Raw genomic sequence first — 22,265 nt, 5'->3', positions numbered from 1 at the left:
TCACGGGGCGGGGACGACGGTGTGGGCCGCGGGGGAGGGGACGCGAGGCCTGAGCTCGTCCAGGCCCGGAGCGGAGGGGGCTGGGGCGCGACACCCACCTGCCCAGGCCGGGCCGCCCGCCTCCTGCGCTCGCCGCCGCCACCGCGGAGGAGGAGGAAGCCACGGCCGAGGACGACGAGACTGAGGACGGCGCAGCGGCGGGCGACGTGAGAAGGCCGCCGCTGCCGCCGGGCTTACGGGCATTGGCGGCCGCGGGCGGCTGCTGCTGCTGCTGCTGCTGCTGCTGTTGTTGTTGCTGGGGCTTCAGCGACATGGTGAAGGGCCCATACACCGGCCCGCACGCCGGGCGGGGACAGCCGGGAGCCGGGCGCGCCGAGGAGACACCGGAGCGCGGCGGGGACGCACGGGCGCCGAGAGGGGAAGCGCGGGATGGCGCGGCAGGGGGGGCGCCCGGACCGGCGAGGGGGAGAAAGAGAACGACGAAGGGGCGGGGAGGCCCGCCGAAACCGAGGAGCCGCCGGGAGCCGGGCAGGGACGCGCCGCCGCCGTTGCCGTTGCTACCAAAACAGTCTGAGGCGGAGGGAGGCGAGCGCTGCCCGGAGGGAGGGGGGCCGGGGCCGGGCGGGGGAGGGGCGGCGGAGGGATACGGGCCCGGAGCCGCGCCGCCGCCGCCCCGCCCGCCCCGCCGCGCCGGCCGCGGGAGCGAGCGCCTCCCGGGCCACCTGGCCGCCGCGAAGCGGCGTGGCTCGATGGCTGCTGCGGGGCCCCGAGGAGCTGCGGCCGCCGAGCGCATCGGGGGTCGGGCACACAGAGGCGCCGCGTGGCGATGCCGGGTGGGCGCGGTGGTGCGAAACGGGGACTCTTTACCGGAAGTCGGAAGGGTCGGACGGAAGCAGAACGTGAGACGACCCCGGGGCCGGGAGGGACACGTGAGGAGCGGGCGCCGCGCTGGGCTGCGTTCGCGGGGGTCGGCTGAGGGCCCGGCCGGCGGCCCTGCCCGGATCCGCCCTCCTCGAGGCGGGTCTGCCCTTCGGGAGGGCGTGTCTGTCTTCGCCCTCAGGGCCGGCCTAGTCTAGAGGACGGGAGGGAAGCGTTTCTTCCCCGCCCCCCAAAAATCCTTCGGCGTCCTCAGACTACTGGGAGAGTCCGTGTTTACCCCCACCTGATGCAACCTCGAACGTGGACTGCGAGTCCCTTCAGGGCGGAGACTCTGTCTTGCTACGTAAGAAGCATCTAGAACACAAGCATCCCGTAGTTGTCTTTGTATCCCCAGCACCTGGCACACAGTAGGCTCTCACCGCGTCAGTGGATGTCTGAAATAAAGGCAGTCTTTTCCCTGCCAAGACTAACAAGGTTGGAGTCGAGCAACCTCCCGGGGCCACCTACATCTGGTTACCTTTTCCCCACTTTTTTCCACCCCAGCAACACACAGCCAGAAAACTCTTTTGGGTATCTGACCTTCATTTGAACCCATTTTCCCTCACTTGAACTTCTTTTTTCCTCATTCATGAGACTCAAAAGGAAATGTACGTGATTGGTAGAGCTATGGATAATGGGGTCTCCCTTGCTGGAGACAGAACAGACCTCACAAGAATGTGTGAACTTTAGACCTTGGCCCCTTTAGAAGTTTTACTTTAACTTAGATTGCTAGCCAGCACAGTAGTTCGTTTTTTAAGTGTTGCAATTAAACTGGAAGCTAGTAGATTTTTTTTTTTTTGAGTGAAGAATCGAGTTTTGTTCTTTTGGTTTTGTTTTTTCTTTTATTAAGTAAAATTACTTAAGGAATCTAACCAAAATTGTCAGAAAAAGGTAAAGACATTTAAAAAAATTGGAGAATGATTAAACCACAAGTCTCCAGTAGCCAAATTGAAATTAATCTCCTAGACAGTCCAGGCAAAAATTATCATTATATTCTGCAAATACGTGAAAAGTAGGAAGTCAGCTTTATCTCCCAGCTGAGGTAAAAAGAAGGTTGAGAAGAAAAAGAAAAGTATTATTTTAAACCAACAGTTGCAAAATCCTTTAAAAATTAACCCAAGGGAAATTGAAATTAAAAAACCAGATGAGAGGGGTGCCTGAGTGGCTCAATTAAGCCTCTGCCTTTAGCTCAGGTCATGATCTCAGGGTGGGAATCCAGCTCTGCATGGGGCTTCCTGTTCAGCCAGGAGTGAGAACCGTTTCCCTCTCCCTCCATCCCTCCCCCTTCTTGTTCTCTCCCTTTCTCTCAAATAAATAAATAAAATCTTAAAAAAAGAAGGACCATAATAGAAATACAGTCAGCTTTCTCTGGTTTAATGATTTGATAGTTAAGCATACCCGTGATCCCAGAATTCAATCCTAGGACAAACTACAGACAGGTGGGAGATAAAAGAGATGTGGAATAAGAAAACCTGAAGCTGACAGCTGAACTTGATTTTGTTTAGGCTGAGAAAGCTTTTACCCACTATCATTTAAAATGTATTTAATAATTTATTGAGATATAATTTATGTATTATAAAATTTGCCCATTTTGTATACAATTCAATGATTCTCAGTAAATTCACAGAGTTATGCAACCATCACCATTAATTTCAGAACATTTCCATCACCCCAAAAGGATCCTTATACCCATCTGTAGTTACTCCTGGTTCCCATTCTCAGCCCCAGCAACCACTAATCTACTTTCAATGGATTTATCTATTGTAGACATTTCATATAAATGGAATCTAACAATATGTGGTGTTTGCCTTCTTTCACTTAGCATATGTTAATGTTTTGGAGGTTTATCTATGGCAAAGCATGTATCGATGTTTCATTACTTACTATCACTGAGTAGTATTCCATTGTATGGTTATATCACATTTTGTGTATCTACTCACCAGTTGGTGGGCCTTTAGATTGTTTCAAGTTTGGAGCTATTATGAATAATGCTGTTATGAACATTTTTGTAAACATGTCTTCATGTGGATATATGTTTTCATTTCTCTTGAGCAGATGCCTAGTAATGGAATGTTGGGCTGGTGTGGTAAATTTATATTTAACTTTTTAAAGATACTATCAGGGCGCCTTGGTGGCTCAGATGGTTAAGTGTCTGCCTTCGGCCCAGGTCATGATCTCCAGGTCACAGGATCGAGCCCCATGTCCCCCATGTCAGGCTCCCAGCTCAGCGGGGAGTCTGCTTCTCCTCTCCCTCACCCTCTGCCTCTCTCCCAGCTTGTGCACTCTCTCTCTCTCTCTCAAATTAATAAATAAAATCTTTAAAGAAAGATACTATCAAACTCTTTTCTAAAGTGACTGCCATTTTACATCCACACCTGGAATGTTTGAGGGTTTATCATTAAAATTTCTGCTTTTAGATTAAAATGGAAACAAAGAGAACCTCTATGATGGAGTCTGTTCTGTACACACACCCTTTTTTCTTTGTCCAAGGAAGATCACCACCCAAAACCTAGAAATACGTTTTATTGCAAACCCTTCACCGCCATTCTAGACATCTAAAGATGTGGCTATTTAATAGCAACTGTGACATCAGAGTGCTCTAGCTTTAAATGTAAATGTCAGGATAATGCACCTTAAGACAAAATGGTGTGTGGGGCGCCTGGGTGGCTCAGTTGGTTAAGCGTCCAGCTCTTGATTTCAGCTCGAGTCATGATCTGAGAATCCTGGGATCGAGCCCTGCATCAGGGAAGTCAGCCTGCGATTCTCTCTGCCCCTCTCTCCCACTCACACACACGTGTTTTCGAGCTCTCTCTCTCTTTAAAATAAATAATCTTTTTTTTTTTAAATGGTGTGGTAGGCAGCCTGTAAGACCACACATGTGCAGGCACCTGGGTGGCTCAGTTAGGTGGAGTGTCTGGCTCTCGGTTTCGGCTCAGGTCATGATCTCAGGGTCCTGGGATCCAGGCCCGAGTCAGACTCCCTGCTCAGCGGGAAGTCTGATTCTCCCTCTCCTTCTGCCTTCCCCTCCCCGCCCCTGCTTGTGCTCTCATGCTCTCTCTCTCTCAAAAAAATAAATAAAATCTAAAAAAAAAAAAAGACCACCCATGTGATCCTGTTCTCCTGGTGGTCAAACCCAGTGAAATTCCCACCAATTGAATATGAGCTGGACCTAGGGGGCTTCCTTCCAACAAAAAGTTTGAAAAAATTATGGATTTCCACTTCCAAAATTAGGTTATAAAAAGACTGTGGCTTTTATTTTAGACGGCCTTTTCTCACTTGTTTGAAGGAAGCTAGCCCCCATGTGGTCAGTGACCTTATGGAGAGGCCTCCATGACAAGGAATTGTTGTCCACCTGCACAGCAGTGAGGACCTGATGGCTGTCAAAGCCACGTGCTTGAGCTTGGAAACATCCCCCAGGTAAGGCTTGAAGTGGCTACAGCCCTGATCAAAGCACCTTAATAGCCTTTGTTAGAGACCCTGAGCTAGAGATGCTCGGCTTAGCCACACCAGATTCCCAGCCCTTTTGTTGTTTCAGTCAGTAAATTCTGGAATAATCTGTCATGCAGCAAAAGACAACCAATACAGATGAACCAAAAAGTGCATTTCCTATGATTTCCATGTGCATTCAGAATTCTTTAAAGGGGCTCCTGGCTGGCTCAATTGGTGGAGCATGTGACTATTGATCTTGGGGTTGTGAGTTCGAGCCCCCGAGTTGGGTGTAGAGATTACCTAAAGATAAAATCTTAAAGGGGCTCTTGGGTGGTTCGTTGGATCAAGCGTCTGACTTCGGCTCAGGTCATGATCCTGGGGGGCCTGCGGCTGGCTCCCTGCTCAGTGCAGAGTCTGCTTCTCCCACTTCTCTGCCCCTCCCCCCACATGTGTTCTCTCTCTCTCTCAAATAAATAAATAAAATCTTCCTTTTAAAAAAGATAAAATCTTTAAGATAAAAAAAGAATTCTTTAACAACAAATGCGGAAATCAGAAATATTATATCCAAAAGAATTCAAATTTTCGAATGCTTCCTACATGATTTTCAGGCAGCCATTTAAACCAAATCGACCAGTGTCACTGGCGAGTTGTCATCAAAGGCAATGATGAACATTGTTCTGAAAGAGTTCTGACATTGAGAAATATTGCTAAAATTTAAATTTCAAAAATCATTGTGGCCATTTCAAACACGATTTCAGAAATGAGGAAAGTGTCAAATGAGGAAGCATCTAGAGAAAGACTTTCAAACTCGGGAACCTAGTCCTGTGAATTCCACACTTGCTTTCTGATTTTCAATGACCCTTCCGCAAGCCACATGGCCCTTTAATTTTTATTACTTCAATGATTAATCAAGCCTGAGGATTTGGGGCTGGAAACCGGATGTAGCCGTGCAAAGCCGAAGTGCAAAGGGTGATCTGCTACGGAGCACACATCAGATGATCCAGTATTTCCAATTCACTTTTCTCCAATCATTTCTTTTCAACTCTCTTCATTTGATCATGTTTAATGTATGACGATACATTATTCACTCAATACTCTTGATTTCACTTTCAAAAGCATGAAAATTAATTCAAATCAAAACTAACATGCACCCCCCCAAATCCATCCTCTTCAAGTTTTCGCATAGATCAATCCTCATTTAAAAAAAAAAAAAAAGAGCAGATGTAATTTCAAAAATAGGACCATGGCTAATTAAACAAGTGTTTTTTTTCTAACCATGGTTACTCAGAATTCTTAGAGGCTAATCTATTTGTAGACACTCCAGGAATCCCAAAAGACTAAAAGCAATAAAAAAGAAAACGTGTATGGTGTGGAGCCCCTCCAGGAGGGCATTATTTATACACCTTGTGTGCAAAGTAACAACTTTCCCATAGGTTTGAAAAAACTTGGGGGGGGGGGGTGGCAAAATAGTCGGGAGCAACAGCCACATTATCTGAAAAGCTTCTAAATGAGCCTTTCCTTCACACAAGCACACTTCTGGTTGTTAAGTTGCTCATTTTGTTTTACCTTGTGGGACAGAATAACGATGCGGTGACATTATTCATGAAGCAAAAGCTGGATGCCAACTGAAATAGACACACAAGAAAGAATTCGTTATTTTTCATTGGAAATGCTTGTGCTGCGCAGAGCCAGAAATTTAAAGAAACACGGCCTTTTGTTTTTTCCTCATTCTCTCTTTTGGTTTTCACTCGCCCCCTATTTTGGGTGAATGTTGTGGGCAGCCTGTTGTTCCAGGGGCCGCGGACTTACGGAAAGCCAGAGATGCACCATGTGGAGAATGCAGGAGGGGATTTAAAATGGATGTGCGCGGCAGCAGGGACGGCTGAAACGGCCATTAGCACGGAATGGTGTTAAGTTTGCTACAAGATACTGGGAACCCTACAGTGGAAGCCCCCTGAGGGATCAGACTATAATTAATACTGGCACTGCTGACCTATCATCTTAGAAGAAGGACTTGGATTCTTGTTCCAGAGTGGAATCAGCTATGGGCTTCACAATACTCACAGTCTTGCTTAAGTCCCTATCTTGTCAAAACTATTCATTTTCCATAAGGTAGGCCAGGACTAGAGAATGAGAATGATAATAATTGCGGGCCCTTACTATACAGCATTCACTATGGACCAGCTCTGTTCTAAGTGCTTTCTACATAATAATTCACTCATTTAATCCTCACAATACCCACTGATTCTCAATGGAAGGGGAGAATTTTGCGCTGCCCCCCAGGGGGCCTTTGGAAATGTCTAGAGATATTGTTGGTTGTCACAATGGAAGAGGAAATGCTACTGGCATCTCGGGAGGGAGGCCAGAGATGCGGCTAAACACCCACAATGCACAGGACTGCCCCTCCCCCACCACAAAGACTCATCCAGCCCTAAATGTCAATAGTGCCAAGGTTGGTTGAGAAAAGCTGCATAACCCTATGAAGTAGATAGGATTATTATTCCCTTGTAACAGGTGGGGAGACTGACGCACAAACAGGTTAAGTCACTTTGCCTAAGATCACGTTCATTAAATATTAGAGCTCACAAGTCATGATTGCGGGGTCCTGGGATTGAGTGCTCCCGGCTCCCCGCTCCTTGCGGAGTCAGCTTGTCCCTCTGCACTTCCCCTTGCTTGTGCTACCCCCCAAATAAATAAAATCTTCATTTTTTGAATTTTTTATTTTTTTGTAATCTTTTTTTTAAAGATTTTATTTATCTATTCATGATAGAGAGAGAGAGAGGCAGAGGCAGAGGGAGAAGCAGGTTCCCCACAGAGCAGGGAGCCCGATGGGGGACTCGATCCCAGGGCCCCGGGATCACGACGTGAGCCGAAGGCAGACGCTTAACCAACTGAGCCACCCAGGCGCCCTCAAATAAATAAAACTTTCATTTAAAAAATTTTTTTATTTTTAAAGATTTTATTTATTTATTTGTCAGAGAGAGAGGGAGAGAGAGACAGAGAGAAAGCACAAGCAGGGAGAGTGGCAGGCAGAGGGAGAAGCAGGCTCCCTGCTGAGGAAGGAGCCCGAAGCAGAACTTGATCCCAGAACCCCGGGATCAAGACCTGAATCGAAGGCAGCCGCTTCACCGACTGAGCCACCCAGGCGTCCCTAAATAAAATCTTTAAAAATATTAAATTAAATTAAATTAAATTAAATTAAATTAAATTAAACAAGTGTTAGAGCTAGGATTTGAACCCAGGCAGTCTGTCTCCAACATCTGGTCTCTAAACCACTTTGTGATGTAAAACAGTGAAAGCCTAAGTGGGCTCTGGGAAAAGCAAACTTCTCTTCTTGGTTTCATCAAATGCAAGGTTCTAGTGACCTGGCACCACCCACGACGGCCTGCTGCCCGACTGGAGAAAGAGGTGACAGATGTAAAAGTCACTATCTACAGCAGGCTGAGCCCATCAAAACTGAAACTGCACCTTTCCTTTGGCCCAGCCAAGGTGAGAAGCCGAATGCACAAGGGTAATCACTGCCATGTTGTTTGGAATGGAGAATAGAAGCCCCACCAGCAGGGAGCGGTTAAATACCTTGTGGGGCATCCCAAATGCAACGGGATATTCTCAGCTCTTCAGTGGGAAAGAGGTAGACCTTCATTCACACTGATCGGAGAGGATCTTTAAAACCCACTGTTTAAAAAAAGGAAAAAAAAGATAACCATGGGAGGCGACAGAAATAAATCCACTGGATTGTCGGGACCACTTCATAATGTCTACATAGATCAAATCATCATGTTGTATACTTTAAATATATACATTTTTATCTGCCAATTATATTTCAGTAAAGCATATATATATCTATCTAGATGAGATGGAGCACAAAAAAGAAAAAACAAACCTGATACTCGGGGGCTGGGGAGGAGGAAAACATTTTTACTATGTACTTTTGTACTATTTGAAATTTTATTTTTGAAAATTTATTTTATCGGGACGCCTAGGTGGCTCAGTAGGTGAAGCGACTGCCTTCGACTCAGGTCAAGATCCCAGGGTTCTGGGATCAAGCTCTGCTTCGGGCTCCTTGCTCAGCGGGGAGCCTGCTTCTCCCTCTGCCTGCTGCTCCCCCTGCTTGTGCTCGCTCTCTGTCTCTCTCTCCCTCTCTCTCTGACAAATAAATTTTAAAAAATCTTTTTTTAAAAAAAGAAAATTTATTTTACCATGTGCACATATTACCTTTTATTTAAAAAAATAGAATGTTAGGGCATCGGTAAGAGTAACTACTGTTTATATAATGCTTCATGGTTTCTGTGTAGGATTTCCTTTGGTGCTCACACCATCGTAGAGACGGAGACACTGGAGAAGTGGCCTGAGCCACCCAAGGTCACTCGCCACTGACTCCCTCACCTACTTCCCTTCCCTGTTTCCCAAAGTAGGATCAATTACTGTCCCTACCACTGTAATTTTGTTTTATTCCACCACAAACAGTCCTTTGCAAACTCTAGGCAGTAAATCCTGACCCTATAGAAAGAGAAGAGGCCAGTTTCAGGAGCTTTTCTCACACACACACACACACACACACACACACACACACGCACACACACCTTCCCTTTCTGCCTCCTTTGTATTGTTTTGTGCTGAAATGCTAGATCAGCCAAACAGAGAAGCCAGGGCAGCAGGTAGATCTGTCCCCCCGCCACCTCCAGAGTCGGTCTGTTGTAGGCTCTCAACAAACCTGAGCTCACTTGATTGGACAGACTAGTTCTCAGTTTATACACGTTTGCTTACTTGGGCCTGAAATGGCATATGCTTCCTATTTAGACCTGCTAATGACTACAAGCCACAGGCCAGAATGGTGGGGCCAACATCCAAGGCCACCCCCTAATGACCCAAGCACTTCCAGGCAGTGAGAGGGACAGTTGATAACTAGCCTGCTTTCCCCATGTGTTTCCATCGCGCGTGATTTGGGCAGAGTTCACATTCACTTCTGGATAAAGCTTACTTCTCTTCCAGTTGATAGCCTGTGATACTGGCATTCGGGAAAGCGCCAGGCTAGTTCATCAGAGCTGCCGAAGCCAGGAAACCACAAGGGGCCTCCTGGGGAACTACGCTTAATCCCCAGACTTCGGCAGGCTCGCAGAGGTGACTGCTGACGCCCTATGAGAGCTGGATTCACCCTCCAGTGATCGGGACTCCTGTTCTCTTCCATCGCACGTGCAGCTCATTTCTGTCCTCAGCGTGTCCACGCCGGACAAGTGTTCATCCGTCAAATAAGCAAAGGATAGGCTTCTGGTATCCTGAAAATGACTCAGGAATCCTGTTACTGCAATTCCTCTCCTTTTTTTTTTTTTAACCATTTATTTATTTATTTGAGAAAGAGCAGGTATGTACATGTGCCCGTGAGTTGAGGGTTTGCGGAGGGAGAGAAACCCCAGCAGACTCCCCACTGAGTGTGGAGCCTGACCCATGGCGTGATCCCATGACCCTGAGATCATGACCTGAGCCAAAACCAAGAGCCGGCCGCCTAACCGATTGAGTTATCCAGGTTCCCCTGTTACTGCAATTTCTAATAATCATCTCAACACGTCATTTTTTAAAGCTGTTAAGTTTTTTTTAAAGAACATCCTAAATATTTGTGTATCGATTAGCATTTGCTGTGTAACAAACTCCCCCCCCCCCCGCCCGCCACCGCCAACGTAGTGGCTTAAAACATCAAAACTTTTTTTTTTCCTTAAAATGCTATAGGTTGGCTGAACAACTCTTCTGGGCTGGCTTGATTGGAGGTGGATGGTCTAGAATGGCCTCACTGACATGTCTGGCAGTTGGCTCTGGATCAGCTGGGGTTGATCAATACAACTTGGCCGCATATCTCTAATGATCCTGCAGGCTGCCCTGGGTTTATTCACATGGCGGTTGTCCCAACGGCCCAGAGAGCAGCAAGAAAAGGCAAGCCCTAACACACGGGCACTTTTCATGTCTCTTCTTGTGTCACATTTTCTACTGTCACAGTCAAAGCCAACCCCGGATTTGAGGGGTGGGGACATAGACTCCATCTCTTGATGCAACAAGCTGCAAAATTACTTTGCAAAGGATAGGCATGCAGGGAGGAAAGATTTTGTGGCCCCTTTTTGGAATCTATCACAATCAGGGATGGGGTAATTAGAAAAATCTATTTAAACTTTTGTTTTTCTTCAACAAGAGGACTCCCAGTATTCCAAAGAAAGCTTAGAAGCCTACCTTTAACAATCTGATGACTTTCAAACCTCCAGATTCTTGGTCATCTCGCTCAGGACTGCTAGAAGCATCCTGATGAAAAGAGCACCACATGTATTTTCTGCAAAACTGACTGTGGTGGTGAATGTTATAGGTCAACTTGACTGGGCCATGGGATGCCCAGATAGATCTGGTGAAACATTATTTCCGGGCGTGTCTCTGAGGGGCCTTCCAGAAAAGATTATCACTTATGTTGGTAGATTGAGTAAAGCAGATTGCCTTCCCCAATGTGTGTGGGTACCATCCAATTCATTGAGGACCTGACTAGAACAAAAATGCAGAAGAAGGGAGAGTCCTCTGCCTGACTGCTTGAGTTGGGTCATCAGTCTTCTGCCCCCAGACTGGGATCTAACACCATCAACGCCCCTTGTTCTCAGGCATTTGGACTTGGAATTGGACTACCACATCAGCTTTCCTGGGTCTCCAGCTTGCAGGTGGCAGACTGTGGGACTTCTGAGCCCCTGTAAGTACACGAGCCAATTCCTTATAATAGATCTATTTATGCAGAAATTTATAATTTATATCTCTATCTATCTATCTATCTATCTATCTATCTATCTATCTATCTCCTATTGGTAATGTTTCTCTGGAGGACCCTGAGTGTAATCATATGACCTTGGGAAAGACATCCTCATTGTCCTTCATGGACCATGAGGGCTGCCCTAGATGTTCTCAACTTGCAAGAGAACTTTTTTTTTTAAGATTTTTTTTAAGCACTCTCTACATGCAACGTGGGACTCGAACCCACAACCTGGAGATCAAGAGTCAACACACTCCACTGACTAAGCCAGCCAGACACCGGGAAGGGAACTTTCAGAGGTTATATTACAGGAAAACTAAAGAACAGGCCGCATGCTGAATGGCCCCACCCCTGCTTGTAGAGATAAGATGGTTAGGCTCCGGGCTGGAACTTTCAGCTTTCATCCAGATTTTTGGTATGGTCTGCGAGACTATGATTTTCAACTCTTCTGCCTCATAGAACTGGTTAAACCCTTTGATCTCATTTTTATTGGGCAATATTATTGTACCACTTTACAAATACACCATTTATTCCAGCCTGACTTTAATAGCCTTTCCTTTCCCGCAGGGGAAAAGGGCATTAAAGGTCAGCAGAATGCTCAACGATGCTAGATGGAAAAAGGGGAAAGGCATACAGTAGGTGCTTGAAAATGTCCAAACAAATGAAGACCAAGAAAGAAGGAAGGAGAGGGAGAATGAAAGCAAATGAAGGAAAAGAATCTGTTAATTTAGTACTTTTCCCAAGATGTCCAACTTGGACTATTCTTTTAACAGCTTTGTTGAGATCTAATTCCCATTCTCTGTAATTCACCCATTTCAAATGTGTGCAATTCAGTGGTTTTTAGTATATTTGCAGAATTGTGCAACTGTCACCGCAGTATAATTTTAGAACATTCCATCATCCCAAAAGGAAATCCCATAACCATTGGCAATCAATCCCCATTCCCCCTTCCTCAGCCCCTGGCAACCACTAATCTACTTTCTGCCACTTGGGCTCTTTCTTTTCCTTGTGGCAAAATACACACGACATAAAATTTACCATCGTAACCATTTTTAAGTGTGCAGTTTAGTGCTGTCAAGTACATTCACATTGTTGGGCAGCCAACACCACCATCCACCTCCAGAACTTTCTCATCTTCCAAAATGAAACTCAGTCCCTATTAAACACTAATTACCCATTTCCTCCTTCCCCCTTCCACCCCCCAGCCCCTAGTAAGCATCCTTCTACTTTCTGTCTCTATGAATTTGACTACTTGAAGTACCTCACAGAAGTGGAATCATACAATATTTGTCCTTCTGTGTCTGGCTACCTTCACTCACCGTAATGTCTTCAAGGTTCATCCGTGTCGTAGCTTTATTGCAGAATCTCCTTCCCTTCTAAGGCTGAATAAGTTTCAATTGAATGGAGGGGCTACGTTTAAACGTAGGCTCTTTCATGCCAAGCTCTGGAAGGTGTTTTCTGTAGACTGACCCCTAGTAACCAAGTAATGGACCCGTTCCCACTCATCTCCATGCCCTTCTACATGACAAATAAGAGTAGGCTGAGCTTACCCTTCTGTATTGGCCCAGAGGGAAAGAAAGGCAAGAGGCTGTGGGGAAGGGAGTCGTGATGGGTATGTGTGGGGGTCTGTGCCTCTGTGTCTCCCTCAGGCCCTTCCCTTCTGGCCTTTTTCACCTCCCACCTAAAGAGGCCGTAGGGGTCCTGGCATTTGGAGCGCTGAGTGTTTTGTGCTACTTTCTGCAGAGAGACAGAAGTGGCAGAAATGAGAGGCCCACCTACAATGACGAGGCTGGGCTGGAGCCAACTTGGCCTCTTGGGAAAGCCTGCGTAGCCGGGAACTGAGAAGGTGGATTCATAACTTCTCAACTCCTAGCAAAGCCCGGTGTTCATGAGTTGCTATGGCTCAGGGAACAGCCTCTGTGCACTGCACGGAAGATCGTGCAAGGACAGTCACACATCGTCAATTCTTCTTTGGAATACTGACATCCCAGGGCGCTTCCGCCGGGCCTTCCCCACTCCCACCTCTACCTTCTTTATGGACTTCTCACTAATATCGGAGCAGAGTGACCAGAAACACACAGTTATCATAACCTGCCTTTTCCACTGCAGCGAGAGCACCAACCAACACCACCATCGTGTACTGGGAATTCACTCAATAACAAGAGTTGAGATTTATTGAGCTGATGAAAAAGCGTTAGAAATAGTCGTGATGGTTGCAGAACACTGTGCCTGTAATTCAGGCCAATGACCTGCACGCTTAAGAAGGGTTAAAATGGGGGCACCTGGGTGGTTCAGTCGGTTAGGCACCTGACTCTTGATTTTGGCTCAGGTCATGATCTCAGGGTCGTAGGATCGAGCCCCATGCCGAGCTCCACGCTCAGCGGGGAATCTGCTTGAGGTTCTCTCTCCCTCTGCCCCTCCCCTCTGCTCGTGAGCTCTCAAATAAATACATCTTTTAAAAAAAATGGTTAAAATGATAAATTTTATGCATATTTTACTGTAATAAAAAAGTAGTAAAAAATAACAAACTATTGCCAGATGGTTTTGGAGCTAAGAGAACAAGGGAGATGTTCTTAGATTATTAGATAAACCCTAAGGGGTTCAAATTCAAAGTTCAGTAGCAGTAGCAGACTCATCCACAGAAACATGTGCGCTTGTAGAAGGGTCCGCCGTTCCATCTAGATCTTATCGTCTCTCTCCTACTGAGGGACATCCCTAGTGCTCTACTCTCTTCTGGCTCATTCTCTTCAGCAAACCAACATGCTATAAGACCTCTCATCTCTTTAAAATTTTCATCATTTTTTATTTTTTAAAAAATAAACTCTACACCAGCATGGGGCTTGAACTCACCACCTGGAGATCAAGAGTTGCATGCTACAGCAACTGAGCCAGCCAGGGGCCCCAAAATATTTCTTTCTTTTCTTTTTTTTTTAATTTAATTTTTAATGTTTTAAATTTATTTTGGGGTTTTTTTTAGAGTAAACTTGACAATAGCCTCTCACCTTTACATAAGTCATCCTCTACTGATGCTCACCGCCTTCCAGCACTGCCCTCCGCTGAGCAGAGAGTTGCCTGCCCCGCCTCCCCTTCCTCCACTCCCCTCCTCTCCTGAGCCCCACCCCTTCAAAGAAACATGTTCCTCAATGGATGCCATGGCTGTCCCACTGGAGAAGACCACTTTCTGGCCTTGGTAGCAGACTTCCTCACTTCCTCCCTCCGGAGACACTCCTGCCGCCTGGCTCTCTGGCCTGAACTCTCTCAGGGTCCCGGCTCGCTTTCCTAACCTTGCTCCTAATCACACGGGGACTCACACGTCACCATCCCGGCCACATTCTCTCTCCCATGCCTGCCCAACACTCCTCATGTGTCTCCATGCTTATACTCCTACCCCGCTGGGTCTATTTTCCAAACAACATGTAGTTTAAAAACATACAAGTCATAGTCTGTGGGTCCCCTGCTAAAAAATACTCCTAGCGCTCTCACATCTTAATAATAGGCACCACATGTTTTCCTTGACTTACAAGATCTTAACCACCTGGACCTTCACTACCTCTTCAGTCTTCTACTCCTTCCACTCTTCCACTTCTTCATCCTGGCCCCCACATACTGGCCTCCTTCCTAGTTTTCCAGCATGCCAAGCACACCCCCACCTCAGGGCCTTTGCACTTGCTCCCTCTGCCTGGGATGCCCTTTCCCCAGGTATACACACGGCTCAGTCCTTCATCTTGTTTGGATCCTTGGGCTCATTTTGGAGCCTTCTGAGCTGAGTAGGCTTCCTTAAGCACCCTGTTGTGTACAACAGCACCCTACCTCATCACTCTGTACGCCCATAATCTGCTTGATTTTTCTTCATACCACTTATCACTACTAGATACATATTTGGTCGTTTCTTTATCACCTGTTTCCTCCCCCTAGAAGTAAGTCCAACAAATGCAGGAATTTTATTGCTTACAGTTATAAAGCCTAGAACACTGCCTGACACTTAACAGACGCTTGTTTTTGTTTTTGTTTTTTGTTTATGTTTGTTTTTTGTTTTTAAGTAGGCTCCACACCCAGCACGGAGCCCAGTGTGGGGCTTGAACCCACGACCCTGACATCAAGGCTTGAGCTGAAATCATGAGTCAGTTGCTTAACCAACGGTGGGGGGGTCGGTTTGGCAGATGGACTGGCAGAGGGAGAAGGAGAGGGAGAGAGAATCTCAAGCAGACCCCACACTGGGCATGGAGCCCTACGTGGGGCTTGATCTCAAGACCTGAGATCATAACGCCAGCCGAAACCAAGAGTCAGACACTTGGCTGACTGAGCCACCAGGTGCCCCTATATGTTGTTTTTTAAATCCACTCCTGGGGGCTTCTGCCTGGCTCTGTCAGAAGAGCATGTGACCCTCGATCTCAGGGTCATGAGTTCAAGCCGCATGTTGGGTATAGAGATTACTAATAATTTGTTTTTAATCCACTCCTGGAGGGGCGCCTGGGTGGCTCAGTCGTTAAGCGTCTGCCTTTGGCTCAAGTCATGATCACAGGGTTCTGAAATCAAGCCCCACATCGGGCTCCCTGCTCAGCAGGGAGTCTGCTTCTCCCTCTGCCTGCTGCTCCCCCTGCTTGTGCGTGCTCTCTTTCTCTCTCCAAGTAAATAAATAAAATCTTAAAAAAAAAAAAAGGGGGAAAGAAAACAGTTTGCTGGTTCATCAGGAGTTAAACACAGAAGTACCATATGACCCAGCAACTTTATTTCTAGGGGTACACCCCCCAAAAAATTGAAAACAGGAACTCAAAATAATATATGTACGTACACGTTCATAACAGCACTCCCTGCAGTAGCCAAAAGGGGGAAACACCCCAAATGTCCGTAACTGGCTGAGGGATGAACAAAATGTATATCCATACGATGGAATATCATTCAGTCATAAAAAGGACTAAGGTTCTGATCCATACCATCATGAATGAGCCTCGAAAACATGATGCGACGTGAAGTGAAAGAAACCAGATGCTAAAGGCCACGTATTAGATGATTCCATGTATATGAAACGCCCAGAACAGGCAAATCCATAGAGAGAGAAAGCAGACTGGCGCTTGCCAGGGGCTGGGGGAAGGGGAGAATGGGGAGTGACTGCTAATAGGCCCGGGGTTGCTTTGGGGCTGGAAGAGCGTGTGAACGTTCTGGAACTCGACAGAGGCGGTGTGTGCACTGCACTGTGAATGCACTAAATGCCACTGAAGGTTCACTTTAAAATGGTTAATTTTCTGTTATGTGAATTTCACTTCAATCAGAAAAAACTGTTTGGGCTTCATGTTAGATCCTTTAATTAGCACAACCTTGACTTTCATTATGAAATAGTTAGCATTTTTGCAAAGACTCCAGTGATAAAAAGGATTATTGTGTCTCTGTAGAGAACACAAATTACAAAATTTCTAGGGCAGAGGGGACAAAACAGGGTTCCAAGTCAGAAAGGAAACGCCATTCATCTTATTCTCCTTCTTCTTCTGGTAAATATATACCACTCAAGAATCTGGGACTAAATTAAGTATCAAATTTAGCTCCTCTCCCATTGAAACCTCTCCCCGCCTTCCCAGTTACCCCAGTGTACTGCCTGTGGGACACTCACTGCTGTGTCCACACTGACACCCACTCTTTCCTTTCTCCCCCAATACCAAACCCTTCCCCCAAGCAGCCCTGAGCCCCGAGGAAACTGAGCCCAGCCCCCAGCAGCGACTAATCTTAGGAGAATCCATTCCCCTTACCAGTGACTGGTTCAGGTACAACCATGTGACCCAAATCTCATGAATGAGAGATGGGGGGAGGTTTGGCGGTATGGTGGTTTAAAAACGACGCCCCACACATCCTCTGATATGCCTCCCTTTGAGAAGTTGAAGCTGGGGGTGCCTGGCTGGCTCAGTGGGTACAGCATGCCGCTCTTGATCTCTGGGTCGTGAGTTCAAGTCCCATGTGTGGCGTGGAGTTTACTTAAAATTAAAAAAAAAAAAAGGGAAGCGTAACTCTAGCCCCCTTGTGACTGGGTTGGACTTCGTGACTCGCTTCAACATACTGAATATGGCCGAAACGATGCTCTGTCACCTCCAAGATTAGGTTACCAAAAAGCCTTCGGCTTTCACCTTGGGCGGGCACCCTTGCTTTCTCTTCCTGAGAGAGCTCACTCTGGCAGAAGCCAGCTGCCCTGTCATGAGGACACTCAGGCAGTTTATGGAGACGCCCAGTAGCAAGAACCAAAGTCTCCTGCCAGGGAGGAACTGATGGCGGCCAATGTGAGATTGTGAGTGAGCTTGAGGAGAACAGGTGTCATCCCTGTCCAATAAAAACCCACTCAGGGGTTTTTCAGAGCCTGGCTGGCTCAGTCCGAAGAGTGTGTGACTCTTGATCTCAGGGTCCTGAGTTCAAGCCCCATGTTGGGTGTGTAGACTACTTAAAGAGAAAAAAAAAATCATCCCCACTCCTCCCCATGAGTCTCCATTTCAAGTGGCACAAAAGGCTTATTATACAAATTGGCTGAAGAATGTATTAGACTTGGGGACCCCGTCCTTCTCCATCTCTTAGCTCAGCTATCCTCCAGGCAAGGAGGGGGACTGGGTCCCCAAGTCTAATACATTCTGGGCACTACATCCCCAGGCAAGTCCTCCTTAGTGGTAGCAAAGATGGCCCCCTACAGCTCCAAGTTTCCATTCTGGCCAGTTTGGCAATCCCCGAAGACAGCATTACCGCAAAATTCGTAGGGCCAGTGCTCACTGGGCAGAACTGGGTCACATGTTCTTTTATTCACCTATTACTGTGGCCAGGGTGTTAGAACACGCGGACTGGCCAGGACAAATTTCTCGGAGTGATAGACAAGGTCCTCGTAACCTGATCCTATTCTCTTGCCATCGACCACCCTGCCTGTATTAGTGTCCTATCGCTTCTGTAACAAATGGCCACAAATTTGGTGGATTAAAAGCGCACCAATTTATCATCACACGGTTATGGAGGTTGGAAGTCCACAGTGAGTCTCGTGGGGCTAACTCCAAGGTGCTAACGTGCCTCATTCCTTCTGGAGGCTCTAGGGGAGAACGTGTTCCTTATCTTTTCTTCTGCATGACGTTCACATTCCCTGGCTTTTTTGCCTTTTCTTCCTCTGCTTTTGTTGTCACACGATCTCCTACTGCTCTGGTCTCCTGCCTCCCTCTGATAAGGACCTTTGTGACTGCATTTAGGTCTCACCTGGATAATTCAGGACAACCTCCCCATCTTAAGATCATTAACTTAATCCCATCTGCAGAGTCGGTTTTGCTATATCAGGTAGTACTCATGGGTGTGGGGGATGAGGATGTGGCCATCTTTGGCCACCCCTGTACCCGAACACACGACACCCCCGCTTTAGCCAGCTGGGGCTCCCCTGAAGCTCTTGGGCTCCACCAGGCATTTCCTCCCCTCCGTTCCTGGCTCCTGCTGTTTCCTCTGCTGAAGGACTGGCCCACCCCTTTCCACCTGCCAATCTCCATACTTGAATTTCAAGGCTTAGCTCAAATGGCACTTCTCTTTTGTAGCTTTCCTTAATCCCCACAACGGGGGAGAATGAAGTGCACCCTTTCTGGCGTTCCCAGAGCACAACAGTTTACGACAGCGAACCACGAACCACGGTATCGGTTTACATAACTGGTCACTTACTTGATTGGGACATCTGTAGGAGTAGGGACTTTTGCTCGGTCACCTTTATTGCCCCAGCTCCTAACACAGCTCCTGGCACTTAACAGGTGCAGAAGAAGTATTTAGTGAGTCCAAAGCAGTTCGTGAAATCCATTAAGATTTTTTTAAGTCCCAGTTTGTAGTGGGATGGCTTTATGAAAGATGTCAGTAGTTCCATCCACCAGGCCCTGCCTTCCCGACCCCCCTCATTTGCATAATAGCTCCCTTCCTTTCTTTGGGGAGCTTTCTCTTCCCCACACAAGGTGGTCATGGTCCCATTGCCCTCAAGGCCACAGGGCACATGGCCTAGGGTATGGTCAGTCAGAGTCAGAGAGGTTACCCCAGGCAGGGCATGTGGCCCAGATGGGGCTAAAGTAAATGAAGTTATGGGACTCTGCAGGGAGGCTGGAGAGAGAAGGTGCTGGTGAGCCAGTGTGAGCAGTACCCGGTGCCGTGTGGGGTCCTGCCCCCCTCATCCGTCTCCACCTGGAGGAAGCCTGCGTGTGGACGGGAAAGTGAGGTCAGTCGGAAGGAAAACCGAGCTCTCGGTGGTTAGGGAGCTGGCCAAGTGTGGGACCACAGTCCCCAAGGCCAGCCGCACCCCCGAGCTTCCCTTAACGAGAGCTAAGCAATTCCTCTTATCTGCTTCTATCAGTCGGGGTTGGATTCCTGACTTGTGCCTGAAGGATCTTGACTAACACAGGCCTTCACTTTGTAAGACTTTGTGGCTGAACACGCTGTGCACTGCAGACACCCAGCACCACGACTGCAGGGGGCTGGGTAGCTTCTCCGAGTCTGGGATGCAGGAAAGAGAAGGTAAAGTAGTGAATTCATTTCCTTGACAAATACTTTGTGATGGTCTGTGACGTGGGGGAAGACCCCGAAATGGCACTTTGGGGCACAGTATATTAGTCAAGACTCTTTCATTGACAGAAAATCAAAAGAACCTGGATTAAGGGGGGGAAAAAAGGTGGGGGAGAGGGAGGATGGAATTTATTGGCTTATGTAACTGCAAAGTCCAGGGATAGGGCTCATTTCTGGCATAGCTGGATCCAGTCCCTCTCCACTTCTCCCCTCTCCTTTTTGCTGTATTGATCTTATTCTCAAGTGATCTCTTCCCACATGGCAGAAAAGATGGCTGGCAGCTCCAAATTTATTGCCAGCAAAGAAGGAATGTGAAACGTAGAGAGGGAAGTAAGTTAGACAGAGTTAGGGACTCTATCAATTAGGAATGCTTTAGTCTGTAAGTAATACAATACCCTACTGATGGGACTGAAGTGATAAAGGTTTCTTTATTGCATGAATTAGCTGTCTGCAGGCAAACAATTCCAGTGTTGGTTCAGTGATTCAACTACGTCATCAAGAACCCGGTTCTTTCTCACTTTCTGCTCTGCCATCCTTAGCATGTCTGTAACATTGTCCCTCTGGGTCACAGAATGGCTGCTGTGACACCAAGCATCATAGCCTCACACAGTGGCATTCTGAGAAGGAAGGAAAGAAGGAAGATAGGAGCCATGAACAAAAGGAACTGCCTCACTTTCACCTTTTTTATTTCAGGGGGTAAAATCATTTCCAGAAACCCCCAGCAGACTTCCCTCTCCATCTCATTGGCCATAATCTCATCACATGACCATCCCTGTCCATACCCATCCTATGATTGGCTCCAACCAATCATGATTTCATCTGTTTGCTAAGAGAGCAGCGCAATTGTCCAGATAGTCACCCTCTTTGAGTTTCTGGGGTGGTGAGGTCTATCCCCAGTCTTGGGAGATGAACCACGGTTGGCCTCATGGAAAGTGAGGGAAAGTCTCTTGGAGGGCTTCTGGACCAGGTCTTTGGTGAGGCTGCTGAGCCGCTCATTTCACCTGCCCAGACCCGGACCCACCTCATCGTGTGAGCCATGCCTCTTCGGCTGGGGTTCTGTTACTCGTACCTCAAAGCATCTCACAGATACATTCCTCTAACTGGCAGAATTTGCTCAAGGCTGTTTTCTCCAGACTCGCTTTAGTGCTGCAAAGACAGAGGCCACAGGGCAGGCCAGCCCACTCTGTCCTTCCAAGGTCCATCTCGATTGCCACCTTGTCCCTAAAGCCATTCCTGGCACGCTCAGTCACAATCACCCTGCCCTCTCCTGAGCCCCTCAGACATTTTGTACATTCTTCCTGTTGCCTGTCCCATTCACTCGGCAAGTGTTTATTAAAGCCCCGGCCATGCCAGGGGAGCTGCTGGGTGCTGGCATCGTACGGATGAGGTTGCCCCTTGCCTGCCTCCTACCACGTGGAGCATGCTTGGTTTTACTCTGCCCAGGCCTTTGTCCATTCCCTCCTTCCTCATCCCTTCCAACACGCCAGTGTTGAGGGGCTTCTCTGGGCCAGGCCTTGAGCGGATGAAGGAAAACGGTCCCCACCTTCAAAATGTGTAAGCACAGGGGCCACGAACACAGGTTGGGGGAGACTGGGGGTGGCGAAAACGCTAACACAGAGACCACAATTTGTGTCCACTGAGCTGAGCTAAGCACCAGTTCCTTTAATCCTCCCACAAATCTTCTGAGGGGCAGATATTACTACTCTCTCCATTCCGGAGATGAAATCACTGCTCAGAGATGTCACATAACTTTCCCTAGACCACTCAGCCAGGCCGTAGCAGAGCTGCGGTTTGAACCCAGGCCCCGGGCACAGACCTCGGCACCGCACTGCCTGTCCAGGCTTGGAGGCAGACTTGCAGATCTCCGTTTGCATGGAGAGCCCTTGAGCACATCCTTCCCGCACGGCCTCAGACGGACCCACCCCTGTAGTGACCTTGATCTTTGGCTTTTCGCCTCCAGACCGCAAGACAACGCATTTCTGTTGTTTAAGCCATTCGGTTTGTGGCACTTTGTTACGGCTGTGTTAGCAGACGAACACACTGTATAAGTGTCAAGGGAGCTGGGAGGTAGTGAGAGGGAGGGAGAGAGCTGCGAGATGAGACTGGAAAGGTAGGTCAGGGCCAGGTCACGCAAGATCTTGTAGGCCGAGGCAAGGCTTTGGATTTTACTCTAAGATCTGGGAAAATCAAGGATGGGCTTTCTAACTGTCATAAGTGAGGGTATCGAGAATGATTTGGAAAGGGGCGGGAGTAATGGTGGAAAGAACCAGCAAGGAAGCCACTGCAACTGTCCAGAGGAGTGAAGACAGTGGCTTGGACAGAGTGGGTTCTGCAAAGATCTGGGAGGCCTGCCAATGGCTGGGGAGGGGAAAGAAGGCAGAGTCAAGGGTGATGCCCAGCTTCTGGCTTGAGTTCCTCGCTGGAAGAGGATGAGTCTTATTCTGAGACAAAAGACCCGAGCTGCAGGTAGAGCCAGGTTTGTGGGGGAGAACGGAAGCGTTCCTTTCAAGCGCGTTAAGGTACCTGTGTGTGCGGCATCCCGACAGAGACGTTGAGCAAGCAGACGCTTCTGTGAATCTGGAGCTCGGAGCAGGGTCCAGACCACAGT

At 47.7% G+C, this 22,265-nt stretch overlaps 1 protein-coding gene across 21 annotated transcripts in view; it reads right to left on the bottom strand.

The window, feature by feature from the left end:
• ATXN2 (ataxin 2) overlaps positions 1-1,005 on the bottom strand; it is a 118,028-nt gene extending 117,023 nt beyond the window's left edge. For 7 of the 21 annotated variants that reach the window (XR_008957019.1, XR_008957021.1, XM_048221652.2 and 4 more), the window contains exon 1: positions 99-593. Coding sequence is in view for 12 of the 21 variants with exons in the window: in XM_048221652.2 (XP_048077609.1) it covers positions 99-313 (215 nt within the window). In the remaining 9 variants the exon portion in view is untranslated. Of the gene's footprint in view, positions 1-98; positions 625-867 lie in introns of those variants that run through there. The other 14 variants (XR_008957022.1, XR_008957018.1, XM_044389868.3 and 11 more) reach the window with 8 other exon arrangements.
• Between the last annotated feature and the right edge of the window lie 21,260 nt (positions 1,006-22,265).

This window comes from Ursus arctos, unplaced genomic scaffold (genome assembly GCF_023065955.2).
Source record: "Ursus arctos isolate Adak ecotype North America unplaced genomic scaffold, UrsArc2.0 scaffold_34, whole genome shotgun sequence".
NCBI lineage: Eukaryota > Metazoa > Chordata > Mammalia > Carnivora > Ursidae > Ursus > Ursus arctos.
Note: the sequence above shows the minus strand (reverse complement) of the source record. Positions and strands in the feature narration are given on the sequence as shown.